The 13,627-nt window shown below is 40.7% G+C and overlaps 1 protein-coding gene across 1 annotated transcript in view; it reads left to right on the top strand.

Moving 5' to 3' along the window:
• Nucleotides 1-8,998: 8,998 nt before the first annotated feature.
• Nucleotides 8,999-13,627, top strand: part of LOC137997420 (ATP-binding cassette sub-family F member 3-like) — a 38,414-nt gene continuing 33,785 nt past the window's right edge. Inside the window, exons 1-2 of the mRNA XM_068843393.1 lie at nt 8,999-9,132; nt 10,819-10,957. Coding sequence (XP_068699494.1) covers nt 9,048-9,132; nt 10,819-10,957 — 224 coding nt within the window. The 5' untranslated portion in view covers nt 8,999-9,047. The remainder of the gene's footprint in view (nt 9,133-10,818; nt 10,958-13,627) is intronic.

Genomic DNA, 13,627 nt, shown 5'->3' with positions numbered 1-13,627 from the left:
ACGTCTATGATTTCGTTTAACATAATTGTTTCACTGGTGTTCCAGGAGGATATTGTTATATCAAACGTGACTCCGTTTTCTTAACAAAAAATGGACGGCCAGGGGGTCTTAGCATCAAAAATAATTTCTTGAGGAATCATCATCTCCTTGTTTCTTTCACTTCAAAGCGGTATTAGTATTGCATGTTAAATAAACCGGCATTTAAAAAACGAAAAAAAAAAGCAGATGTGCTATCCCATTGACATGTTATTGTAGTTCATAGGAACTGTCTCTGTAAATTGACATTCGTTTTCAGAATAATATGATACTGAAGCATGCACCAAGTAAAAGGCCATCTTTAAAATATCCATGAATTTTCATGACTTTATTCAAGAACTTTCAAAATTTCGAATGCTCCACCTCTAAGATTGAGAAGGGATCTGAAGTCATTGGCCAAAGACGCAGTTCAATCGTGTTGTTGACTTTGAGTCGAATGATAAGGTATCGGGAAAGCTATTGAAGCGATATAAAGGAGTCATGGGTTCGAATCCCAATGAAGCCGCCTGAGACTTTCATTGGTTTTGTATACGAGGCATGCAATTGCTTAAGAGTGAGGATCACTTCTATCGTTCATATACATCAAGTACTTCATACCCAAAGAACCTATCACATTTACCGTTGGTTTTATAATAAATTGCAAAGGGGCTTAATTGCCAGAGAAGATTATTAAAATTAAATAAGTGTACATGTCGCTGGTAAAATCCGATGTCAGTTTGAATCCGTTTTAACTTCGATTTAACAGGGGCGGATCTTGGGGGAGGGTGCAGAGGGTGCGCACCCCGCCCTCCCCTGAGCTGATGAACTGCGGCTTTCTAATATAACTGGTTTTCTGCAAAAAAAAAAAGCGTCACAAGTCAGCTACACCATTCCTTAGTGGTGCACCTCCTCCTAAGAAAAATCCTGGATCCGCTCCTGGGTTAAAATGGTGACCCTCTTTTTGCCTTTGTTGAATATGCACTCTACCCCCTAAAAAGGATTTCAACACAGTTTCTTAATGTTTCGTAACATCTTATCGGTCTCTGTATTCATACTCTTATCCATTCAGTCTCAACATTACAACATAGCTAGGGAACAAGGAATCATATTATGCACTTACCAGTACTCAAACTCGATTCTCCAAATTTATAGTCTTGTGTCTTCACCACTAAACAACAACGACGAATATTCTCAGCCCGACACAGTTCTTTTCATTATTTACCTTCGTATAATAAGTCAATTGATATCCATGTATAATAACCAAAACTAATCCTAACCGGCTTGACCCTAATTCTTCTCTAGGCTTAATTTAGGCTCCAAAAAAAGTTTCTTCAATTCATCTGAGTACGTATTCAATCTAGGTATGATGAGGATCATCAATTTAACCTTACCTAAAACGGATTCAACCGTTTACTTAAATTGTCATGTTTTTCATACCGGAAGCCCATAGAAATCGCGGGCTTACTTAGACTCATGGGAAATGTGAAGCCATGCTCTTTGGTGACATTGTGTTTAGTTCAAACTGTGTGATTCGTTGGCCATCGGTACGCAATCTTTATATTGGCGACGAGGATGGGATTCGTTTTGTGAGTTAGGGGATATTTTGGGCGTCATTTGCGTAGAGGATCTGAGTATTTTGTCAGGAGGATAATGACAAGCAGTGCACCTTCGACTTCGAGTACACCTTCGACAACACAAACCCAGCCAGCCGCTGCGTTTGTTCCTCTTCTTGATGTAGCCAGTCTTCCTCCCTTCAACCCGAAGGAAGACCCGAACACTCTCGCCGTTCGTTGGAAGTTGTGGAAGCGCTCATTTAATTTGTATTTAGTGGCTGGCTAAACAGATAACGAAGGATGAACAGAAAACCGCGTTGATGTTACATACTGGAGGATTGAACTTGCAGGAACTCTACTATACGTTAGTGCCCGGAACGGATATCGTATCGTTCGCTGAGAGTATGGTGTTGCTGGATGGTTTTTTTTCGCCCCAGTTGAATATTCCGTTCGAAAGGCATCAGTTTAGGCAAACGGAGCAAACTTCGGAAGAGTCGGTTGATCAGTTTGTTTGTCAGTTGCAACAGAAAGCGATCACCTGCGAGTTTGAAAAAGTTGTGCAGGGACTCCAGACTCCGCCGTAAGTTCCTGGAAAAATCAAAGGCAACCCTGAAGGATTTGCAAGACCTAGCTCGTGTACAGGAGGCAGTAAATATGCAGGTCAAGGCCATGGATCAGTTAAGCTTGTCAGGCCAGGTGAATGCTGTCTTGTTCGGCAAACCTCGAAATACGGGGACAGGTAAAGGGACCGCGCAAGGCAGAGGTAGAGGAAATAAGTCTGGTAAACATTCTGGTGGTTGTCAGTGTGCAAAGGTGATGCAATGTTTCCGCTGTTATTACAGTGACCACATCGCACGTGATCGGAATTGTCCAGCTCGCGACCAAAAAGTGCAATACGTTTGGGGAAGTTGGACATTTTGCTATTTGTTGCAAAACAAAGGAACGCAAAGCTCCTTCTCAAGATTCTGAGAAAAGGAAAGCCTCCGGGGGCAGATCATATCAAGTGTCAGAAAATTCAGCTACTGGTGCCCAATATTACTATGCATTTGCAGTTGGAGCTGGTGAGTTTGCAGGTGGTAGTGAAGTTGACTTGAAGGTTGGATGAGTTATGTTACCTGAAGTACTTATTGACTCAGGCGCATCGCGCAATGTGATTGATCAGACGGCCTAGGAAGCAGTGAGGAAGGAGAGTGTACAGTGTGATTCCAAGAAATCAAGCGAAATGTTGCTTGCTTATGGTCAAAAGGAGCCTATTGAAGTGATTGGAACATTTGTGTCTGAAACTGTGTGTGGGGCCAATGGCAAGACGTGTGTTGATGAATTCACAGTTGTTAAGGGTCCAGGCAGATAGATCTCCACTGGGAAAGAGCACTGCGGACAAATTGGAAGTGTTGAGGGTTGGTCCCAGGAAAGAAGAAATATGTTCATTAATGACAGAGGGCAATGGTACTGATATTCGTGAGAAGTGCGGAAAAGTTTTCCAGCTGAAGCTTCATGTAAGAGATTACGTCACACCTGTCGCACAACCGGTACGGAGGCTCCCATTTGGTCTGAGAAACAAGGATGACGAGAGGTTGGACGAGTTTGTAGCCAAGGACATCATCGAAGAGGTGTCGCACAAACCTACTGAATGGGTGTCGCCATTGGTTGTGGTCCCAAAGGCAGACGGCGATGTCCGGATTGCTGACGCACTTTCGACGCTTAATCAAGTCAATCCCAAAGACACAAGCGGAGAGGAGATTGACTTTGTTATGGCAGTCGCTCAAGAACGCCTACCAGTGGCACTCTCGGCTAAACAAGTGGAAGAGGTGTCTGAGAGTGATCCAGGGATGGTTAGTTTGAGACAGTACTTTTTAAGTGGGGACTGGTCTCAATGTAGGATGTCTGCGTATTTGTGTGTCAGGAATGAGCTATGCGTGTTAGGCAAACTTGTCTTGCGTGGCACCCGAATGGTCATACCGGAGGCTATAAGAAGAGAGGTCCTACGTCTTGCTCATGAGGTCATCAGGGCATCGTAAAGATGAAGACACGCTTCAGAACAAAGGTTTGGTGGCCAGAAATGGACTTAGACGCCGAACGAGTCTGCAAGTCTTGTCATGGATGACAGGTTGTAAAGAAGTTACAGCCTCCAGAGCGGATGAAAAGAGTGGAATCAGCTACCGGTCCTTGGCAGGATATAGCCATAGACTTGATGGGTCCTCTTCCGACGGGAGAAAGTTTGTTTGTAGTCGTGGACTATTTCAGCAGATTCTATGAGGTGGAAATCATGCGTTCGACCACATCCAAGAAAGTGGTGGATGTACTGACAAAGATATTTTCAAGATATGGATATCCCTTTACTCTCAAGTCCGACAATGGAAATCAGTTTTGCTGCGAGGAGTTTAACACGTTCCTCTCAGACCACGGAATAGAATACCGGACATCTCCTCCGCTGTGGCCGCAGGCCAATGGGCACGTCGAGAGACAGAATAGAACGCTTCTAAAGGCTTTGAAAGTGGCTCACGTTGAAGGAAAAAAGTGGCGGGGAGAACTTAATACGTTTTTGCTCGCGTACGGGAGCACACCACAAGTAAGCACAGGAGTTACGCCTGCTTTCCTCATGTCCGGTAGAGAACTGACAACTAAATTCCCAGAGCTGAAGAAAGCTGATAACCTGTTGAATGAGGGTGTAAGAGACAATGATTGGAATCACAAGTTGATCCACGAGGCATCTGCTGACAACAGACGAGGTGCTGTAGAAAATCCCGTGATGCCAGGAGAGCAAGTTTTACTAAAGAACACAAAAACGTCTGGTAAGCTTGAAGCAAATTTTGAGAGTGAGCCAAACAGTTCCATTTTTGTCCAAAAAGAATTTCCATGCTACAGTTTACGAAAAATGATGGGACGGTTCCCATCCGGTGAAAAAGCCGCCTCTTCCTTTCGTTTCCTGAGGGTTTCTACCTGTTTTTCACTAAAACTCACGGCAGCGGTCTGGGACTAGTTGCGCATACGCCTTCTGATTGAAGTAATGTCAGATTGCCAAGGATTGCCATTGAAAATAACATATCCTCCACTAAAGATCAACTGGATGACTATTTACCAACACTAACTAGTATATATAAAATCATTACTGAATAGTGGCTAGTGCTTGATTTTAGCGGAGCACCATAATTAAGAAAATATCGATGCGAGAAAGTTTGGTTTTATAGCCATGACGTCATCGATCGTCCGTACGTCCATGTATGCCAATGTGACCAGTATCATACTAGTATCATGTTACCATATCCCAGGCTCAAGCTTAGAGCTCACCGAGGTCAACTACGAGGTCAACGTCGAGGTCAACTGTTTATTGAAAGTTGACCGCTCACCAAGTACTGGTTTTCGATTGGATTGCAGGCTCAACTCAGGTTAACTCACCTCAACGTAAAAGAGGCCTCATTTTTCGCGCGCTTTCTGTGGCTCGACGCGGATACATGGCCATACTACATCAACTAGAGTTCTTACACCAACGCTTTTCGTGTTCAGATAGAAAACGGTTTGGAAAATGTTTTCTTTCTACATTTTTCGCTGGTTTCAATCCAGTTTGACATATCATGATAGCTGTGGTCCACACTGGGGGCCTGCGCAGTTATTCAAGTCAAGCATCGGAAGGATATAAACTTAAAGCTGTGTGTTTATTTTTAATTTTCTTAGAGCTGCTGTATTGCAATTTTTGGCATATCTTTAGAAGCTCTGATAAGGTTACATGATGCCTGGAGGACCTATGACTAGACAGAAACGAAAGGAGAGCGAAAGAGAACGGCATCAAGAAAACAGAATACCAGTAATTGCTCATACTTAGTGCAAAAAGTTACTTCACAAATTCTTTCCTTGCATTGGGCACTAAACCGTTTGTTATTTTCAAAAAGTGGTTTCATCGGGTTTTTCCTTTGTTCAGGAATGAAAATGGATTTTTTATTGTCAACTGGAACTAAATAACAATCATCTGTATTCTCTTGGACATAAAGAAAAAGTTGATATGTTTGTTTTTTTCTGCTCTAAAATGCGATCAAACAACTTGAGTGCTTTTTAATCCGTTTGCCCAACTGGTTTTCGATGTGCCTCGAAAGTGACAAGAAAATTTTGCCCTTATGTTATAAACACGTAATCGCAATGAGTCTCGTAAAATTAGGGAAAAATTTCACTAACTTGTGTTCTGAGAAGTTTGTTTAAAGCACGTAAACGTTGTTTAAGTGTTGGAGCGGATCTTGTTTGAAGATCGTCCTTTCTTGGTTGCATTTTGCCGATTCTTGTACCAAGCCAACCTGGCGTGTTTCAATGAAATACATCAAAATGTGAATGATCTTGTTTTCAGAGATTAAGTGAAATAAAGTACATCAGTAAAACTCTTCTTTGACCTTGAACTGACAAAGGTTTGTTTATGGCTTCTAATTTTAGCGTGATTCCTATTCACTGGCTATTGACAGTTGACTCTGAAATGGCTTTTTTCCTTTTCCATTCGCTCGCTGAGGGTGTGCTTGTTTTCTTTTAAAACTCATGCGGTGCAAGAAAAATTCATTGCCAAACTGGTGAATTCCAAAGTAAATTTCACTCGAAAAACCGATATCGTACTCATCGCATCGTGATTCATGCGATATCGGTTTTTAGCGTAAAATTTACCGTGGAATTCACTAGTTAGGTAATGAATTTTTCTATAGAAGAAAGCAAAGAAAATGATCTAATTATTTAACCAGAAACATCAAAACGCGGACAATTCGTTCCGCTTTCAGGCTTGGCTAAATCTATATATTAAAGTAGTTAGCTTTCTCTTGAGGTTTGGTAACCGACATTTTCTCCTGTTTAAACTTGTTTCTTGGCGGGTGATAATTAACAATTATTGGATGAGGTTGAGCATGTTAGCGATAATTATCAAGGCCAAAGTTTGTGTTATCTGCTGAAGCCGAAGGCTGAGGCGGATAACACAAACTGAGGCCTTGATACTTATCGCTAACATGCGAAAACCGAATTCAATAATTGTTTTATTATGCATATTCCTGAGTTGAGCTCCGCCATGACAAAACCGATCAAACTGCTGGTTAGTGTGTCAGGTGACGTCACTTCTGCACGCATAAAACTGTTGTCTGTAGGTATGACGTCAATTCTACATATATACAATCTATTGTTTGTAGGTATGACGTAAGAGAAACAGAGCAAGCAAGAATTAGCTGCGTGCTTATAGCCAATCAAAATCGAGCTGGTGACACCAATGTATAATAATACACGTTTACAGCGACATTCGGAAGAAAAACAATATTGACATATTGAAAAAATAATGTTCTGGCCGTTAGCGATGTGCTGGTCTAGTGGTTTTGTTTTTTCAAATCTTGAATCCGTCGGCTGCGAAGTATATTTTCCCGAAAAAATAATTCTGAAAAAATAATTCTAAAACCTCTAAAATCGCTGTTCTTTGTTTCCCGCCATAATCTGCGCGCTAAAAATGCTTGACGTATTATGTCAATCACACGTGAAAGGATTGGGTGTCAATTGACAGCCTTCTCACGATGATTGGCTCGGCATCATTGGCTTTCAAGTAGGGGGCAGAGTTCTTCAGCAGACCGTGAACGGCTCGCGAATAATGAAAACAATCACTTTGTTTACCCTCAGATTACTAGTAGCTAATATCTCCGAGCATTGAACATATACAATTGTTAAGAATCCCAACTGGCGGGAGGAACAAACCAAGGTGGCTTTTTTACAAGTACGCCAGGAAATTGAACCAGGGTATACCTGAAACAAATTCAGTGATAGCCAGAAGGCGGTCTTGAACCCGGGAGCTCAAGGCACGGGCCCTAACCACTCGGCCACACTGGCTTTACTAATGCGAAATCTTCAAGCTCGATTTTCTAGGGATATATTTTACAACTTCTTTGACCTCCTGTCCCGACGGGTTTTAAGGTATGCATGAACGACACACGCTAACACCAATCCGGTGTGGCCAACACATCACGCATGCGCACAACCATTTCACTCGGTCAATTAGCAGCCATGGACAGCTGTTTCGGCCTTTTGGGCCTCATTAGCTTGGCGTAGCTAACATACCAGGCGGGTGTTTTTAGCACCCGTTTAAGTGGCAGCTTCACATTGACCACACCGGGTTGTTGTTAGCGTGTGTCACCATAACTATGGTGTCACCTTGCTTTTATTGTTGTTTAAGATATCGCTTCCAAATTGTCAGTTATGATTGTACTACTCCAAATACCGTGCGAGAAATTTTTCGTTTGTCTCCGGAGCCTGATTTTATGGCACTTTTTCTGCCAAAATTAAGTATGAGATGAGAGTTTCGACTTTGATACGTGATTTTTAGTTCAATTCTTAACAAATCAAAAATTAGGTCGCAATAGTAGCAAGTATCCTTTATCCTTTATCCTGGTTGAAAAGTGGCGAAACTAGTCGCCACTTTTCTACCAGGATAAAGGAACACATGGAAAGCGATAAAAACCCGCATATTTTTAAGCATTTCAACACATCTCCTTTATGTAAGAACAAATACTCCCCTTCGTGCTTTAGTATTCTGGATTCTGACAGCAACTCAATTGATTTCAAAACTCAAAGAAGCTTTTTATATAAATAAGATCAAACCGGAACTTAACAAACAATTGCAGCATTACAACACTTTTCTCACGTTTTAGTTTACACCTTGATGTTTTGTGTCACGCTGTAAATAGTACCCGTTTTTGTATTACGTCATGTTGTAATAATTTTTTCATCAACCCGTAGATTTTATAACACGTTGCCATAAGAATGCCGAAACATGTCTTTTAAAAAAGTTGTCTGTTTCCTACAGTATAAATCAAAAATTCCATACACGGTATTGGAGTGCATTCATTTGTGACTCGATTCAACAAAGTGCGATTATTTTCGCAATAAAGTGAAGCGGCAGGAGCTGGGTCTGCAGCCGACTCGGTCGTTCTGAGTTTGAGGCCTCAAAACTAAATGGCAATATTAAATACCAAAAGACTGAAACTTTATTCAAATAATTCAATATATTGGCTTTAATATTTTAATATAGTTTGACCCGAAACAATAAATAGCGGAGCGACAATTGACAATCGACAGTTACCGAGACCTTAAATGAAAGGGCAATCAATCGAACTTTCCCAGGTTCGAGTCCTGCGATTGGGAAAATTAGGAATTACCGATAACCGTCTTTTCAGAGGTAGAGGATAGGTTGGAAAAAGTTAATGCATAGAACCATTCATGTAATCTATTTGTAGGGCTCTTTGACTTTAGAGCTTCCTTGGTAACATTGTCTTTCTGTAGTTAAGTGCCCCCCCCCCCCCTCCCTTAATTAATCGCGACTTTTTGACATTCTTGTCCCCAGAGTCGCCCGGCCCTTTTGGCCGCCAAAGGCTGAGCACGAATTCCCGCTGGCCAAGGCAAGCGATGGGATCTGGGAACCACTTGATAAACTTGTTTGGGAAATCGCTTTGCCACTGTGGGCTCAAATGATGGTGAAATAATATGGCCGACGGAATTGAGACTTGCCGGCAAATTCTCTTAGAAAGATTTCCATCGATAGATGAAGATCTTTTCCAGTATGTAACAGGTAAGTATTTGTTATTAGTATTCTCAAAGCAGACATCTCTTTTTAGTAGTTTACTTGGTTTTGTGTTGTACAATCTTGTGTCAGTACAATTTTTTATTGATAAGCGTATAAATTATAATTAAAGCTTAAATTGAGAATCACGTCGGATTTTATGCTGATTAAAATGTTGTCTTAACGGTGTGGTGTTTTAAATATTATGACGATCCTTGTTAAATTGAAGTGTTGTAACAATGAAGATTTGCTTTGAGAAATTGAATTGTTCAACTACAGACATCCCCACGCTTTGATATATTTTGCTTCTCTAGAGTCGTACCATAGGTGGCCCTAGCTCGCGTTACGCGCGAGACGAGGCTGTGAAAAGCATCACGTCAGCAACAACACTGTTCAAGGCAACTTTTTGCTTTGAGTTAGTTTCACGACAAAGGAGCAAAGAAGCGAAATGTTATCAATGAATGAACGCAATAAAGTAAGTTTACTCACATTGTTTAACTGTCTTGGACGTCGTTATTTGAGAGGCTGTCTTAATCTTCTTAAGACGAAGTCAAGGCTAGACACAGCGATTCGCAAAGAAATGTACTTGAAAGCCTCTCTTTTGCTGAAAAGCATGTTCGCTGGTTCATTCACATTTCAACACCAGAAAGTTGTTCACCAATGCTTGTGTTCGTCTTTTCGACTACGGGACTGAAATGAGGGATCTTGACTGCGTGCAAGTGCCACTTAACCCTCCGGTACAAAGTCGAATCCGGTTGGTGAAAATACAGAACCCATTAGCCCACATATATTTTCACAAGCAGGATTCGACTGTGTACCGTAGAGGTGGCACTTGCACACGGGCAAGATCCCTTATTTCAGTCCCATAGTCGAAAAGAAGAAATGTGGAAATGTGATAGAAATCTTTTTCATTCGAGCCGAGAAGATGATACTTTCAGCAAGCTGATCAGACAAGGAGGAACACAAACAATGCTCTTTACTTTGGAAGGAAAAACAGAGCAGCAAACTCGCTTTTCAGTGAGAAAAAGTCTCTCAAGTATATTTCTCCCTGAATTGTCGTGTCCAGCCTTGACTTCCTCTTAGAATGATTATGACAGCCTCTCAAACAACAACGTCCCAAAACAGTTAAAAAGGCTCGAAAAGACAAAACAAAATAAACAAGGTGACTTACGGTAACTCGCTTAATTTTGTTCATTCATTGATTATATTTCGCTTCTTTGCTCCTTTGTTGTGAAACTAACTCAAAAACAAAACAATTGCATTGAACAGTGTTGTTGCTGACGTGACGCTTTTCACAGCCATGTCTCGCCTGTAACATGACCTTGGGCCGCCTATGGTCGTACATGTTATGTCATCGCGTGTAAAGCAATGCAGTGCAATTCAAATTACCTTCTTTGTATATTGCACAAACATTTCAGTGATGTCAAAGTGCCTTTTAAAAAGATTTTGCCCAGGCGTAAGTGGCAAGTGAAGGATTGTGTGTGGTGGACTGTTGGGGTATCAGTAACTTTGAGACTTCCATAACCATGCTGCACAAGTCAGCTTAAAGAGACCTTGGCATGGTGTCACAACACTTTTTATTCACATATGAATAACATCAGAATAAATTAAGTAACTGAAGTTGATTTTTAAGCTGTAACAAAGTACCGTACAGTACACTGCAAGGGGAAATAAAATATGCATCATTAATCTCAGATATTCTTGAGAGTGGATCAGATGACTTTGAAAGTGGTGAGGACATACATGATGCGGTGGGAAGCATTTTGGCCGAAGTAGCTGGTGAAGAAGGAGATATTATTAACATTTGTAATCAGTTGTTGACTGGTTTAAAGTGGTAAGCTTTTGGCAGGTTTTGGTAAAGTTAAGTGAAATCTGATCAAGTAGAAATATGAATGGCTATTAATTACATGTAGGAAAAGTATTCACTAACTCCTCATGTTTATGTAGTGGCCCTTGTGTCTTTGGTTTTCCCTGTTAAATGATTTAAAATTTACCGTCGCTTGCAACTACCTGTCCACAGGTGTGGCAAAAACATGTTCTGCCGGCCAATCAAAATTCAAAGTTTTGACAATCAAACTTCAAAGTTTACCAGCCCACTTTTTGAACGTTTTGGCACCACTCTGCAAACACTTCGCGGCAGTTGTGAAAATCCGAATGAATGATAGGAAATCAGTAGAGGAATTTCTGTCCGATATCGACTGTGATCTTTTACAATATGTAGGGGAATTAAGGAAGAAAGGGTTCACCTCAACAGTGTCTGCGCAGTATCTGACAGAAGAAGATCTTCACTTTTTCCCTGAAGGTCACAGAAGATTAGTCTTGAACCTGATTGCTAGGCTAAGAACGCCTGAGAGAGTAAAAAGCAGCTTGAAGAGTCAAAGAACGTGAACTCAGCACTTAGAAAGCCCTGATTCAAATTTGAAATCTCCTGCACTAAAAAAGGTCTTTACGTCGGGCTCAAACGATGATGCAGGTGAATATCGACTACTGAAAACGAGTGGCGTTTCTCTTCCGACAAGCAGGCATCATGGCAAAATGTGAGTCAGTGTTTTTCTGTGGAGAGTTGAGTAGGCATCCAGATGAAAAACAGGAGTTTCAGGAGAAAAAATGGGAAATAGCAGCATTAGAAACAGCCGCTGCGAAAATAGAACTGGATTTGAAAGGACGCAACGCGGCTTTCTCCCGAGTAAATAATTCTTTGAATAAACGCATAGAGGAAATTTTACTTGAAGAGTTCCCATGAATACTTTCAAAACAATTCCAAAAAGTGGTTGAAGCTTCAGCAAGATATAGCCCATGTATGTGAAAAAATCAATAAAAGCCAGTGGTGTTCCAAGACGCGAAGTTGTGAAATCAATAATTGGTCAACGAAAACATTAATTTTTGAAGATGAACAGCGCCTTGACATCTCCATTCCATCATATGTGACGTCAGAAATAACACAGAAGCAGTCTGCAAAGCATAAAGCACGGGCAAGCTTTTGGATTACTTGTCCTGATCGAACAGAGCTGACAGGAGTTTGGGGCTTTGAGAACTTGCTTCTAACATTTAGAGAAGAAGAGGACGAGCAGATCTCAATGGCAACTAGATTGTCAGTGACTGATGACACACCATTCACTCCAAATCAAATGCATGCCACAGGAGAAAGTGAGGAGGTGAAAGAGGCAGCAGATATTCTTCTCTCTATTCAAGAAAGATGCTTATAAAGTAATATATAATGGAAGCTGTGCAATCAATCTTGTGAGCCTTTGACTCTGTTAAGTAGTTAACTGTTGTGATCACTTTTGTTTTATATACATGTAGTGCTCCATGCTTCATGGCCTTTTGTGTTCTGTTCTTGTTGTTGCTCCACATTGATTGTTGGATCAAGTTAGACCGTTGCCGAAATTTGTTTGTTTACATCGTACACTTGCTAGAAGTTCACTTTTAGTATACCGGTATTCGATGTGGTGTCAAAAGAGGTTCGAGAGAATTTTATTTGGCCTGCATAGCAAGTGTTTCTGTTTCTTTTTTTTTTTTAAGCAAGGAACAATGCTTGATGATTTGGCCATTCTCCTTCTTCGTGTTTTCTTAGTAAGTTTACCACTCAGACATTTTGGTAAATCTAACCAAATGTGATTGCAGATTTATTTTACGATGAATGGAAGTGATGTGCATGAAAACCCTAAACAGAGATGTTGATTGTAGATTTCAAATTTGCAAACGCAACCTTCAAAATATTCAGACATCTGAGAAGTTGAAAGGTTCTAAATTTGCTTGAACTCGTTATTTCCATATTAGACTTTAATATGCAAGACACTATTTGAAGCCACGGGTACTGTGTTAGCCAAGATTTTTTAACAAAACTGATTTTTTGTTTTAGTTTGTTTTTTTATACAACTGTGTAGTTTTGCCTTTCAATTTTTATATCTTGAAGAAGCATACAAGTATGTCAACAGTGACTATCTGTACATCTTTACACTACTGTATAAACATCCTCACACTTTTAACTTTCACTCTTTTACCTTTCGCATGTAACTTTGTACATGAACATGTATATCAAATTTCTCCGTGAAAACATGTTTTCCCATTAAAATTTCCCTGGTAAAAAAAACTCCACATGCTTCTCACTCCTACCTAAACCAATAAGTGTGAAAGTTTGTCTTTCAGGGCAAGCTTGAAATAGAGGAAACATTTCAGATCAGATATCCTACATATGCCTGTAGTATCCATACAGATCGGTTGCTGTTATATCCCCAACCGCTTGTAACATTGCATATTCTAAATTTTCAAACAGAAAGTCTTCAGTTGGTACCTGTACTTAAACAAATATTTCAAAACTTCTTCGACTGGGTTAAGGTCTGGTGAATAGACTGGGAGAAACAAGAGTTTGATTCCTATGTCATTAAGAAAATCTCTCAGTGCTCGTTCAGCTTCACCATGATGTGCAGCTAAGATATCCACCACAATAACGTCATCAACTTCCAACACTGGACGTTGTGTGGCAAGATCTTCTGCTTGTGAA

Source organism: Montipora foliosa, chromosome 3, assembly GCF_036669935.1.
Source record: "Montipora foliosa isolate CH-2021 chromosome 3, ASM3666993v2, whole genome shotgun sequence".
Classification (NCBI taxonomy): domain Eukaryota; kingdom Metazoa; phylum Cnidaria; class Anthozoa; order Scleractinia; family Acroporidae; genus Montipora; species Montipora foliosa.
Note: the sequence above shows the minus strand (reverse complement) of the source record. Positions and strands in the feature narration are given on the sequence as shown.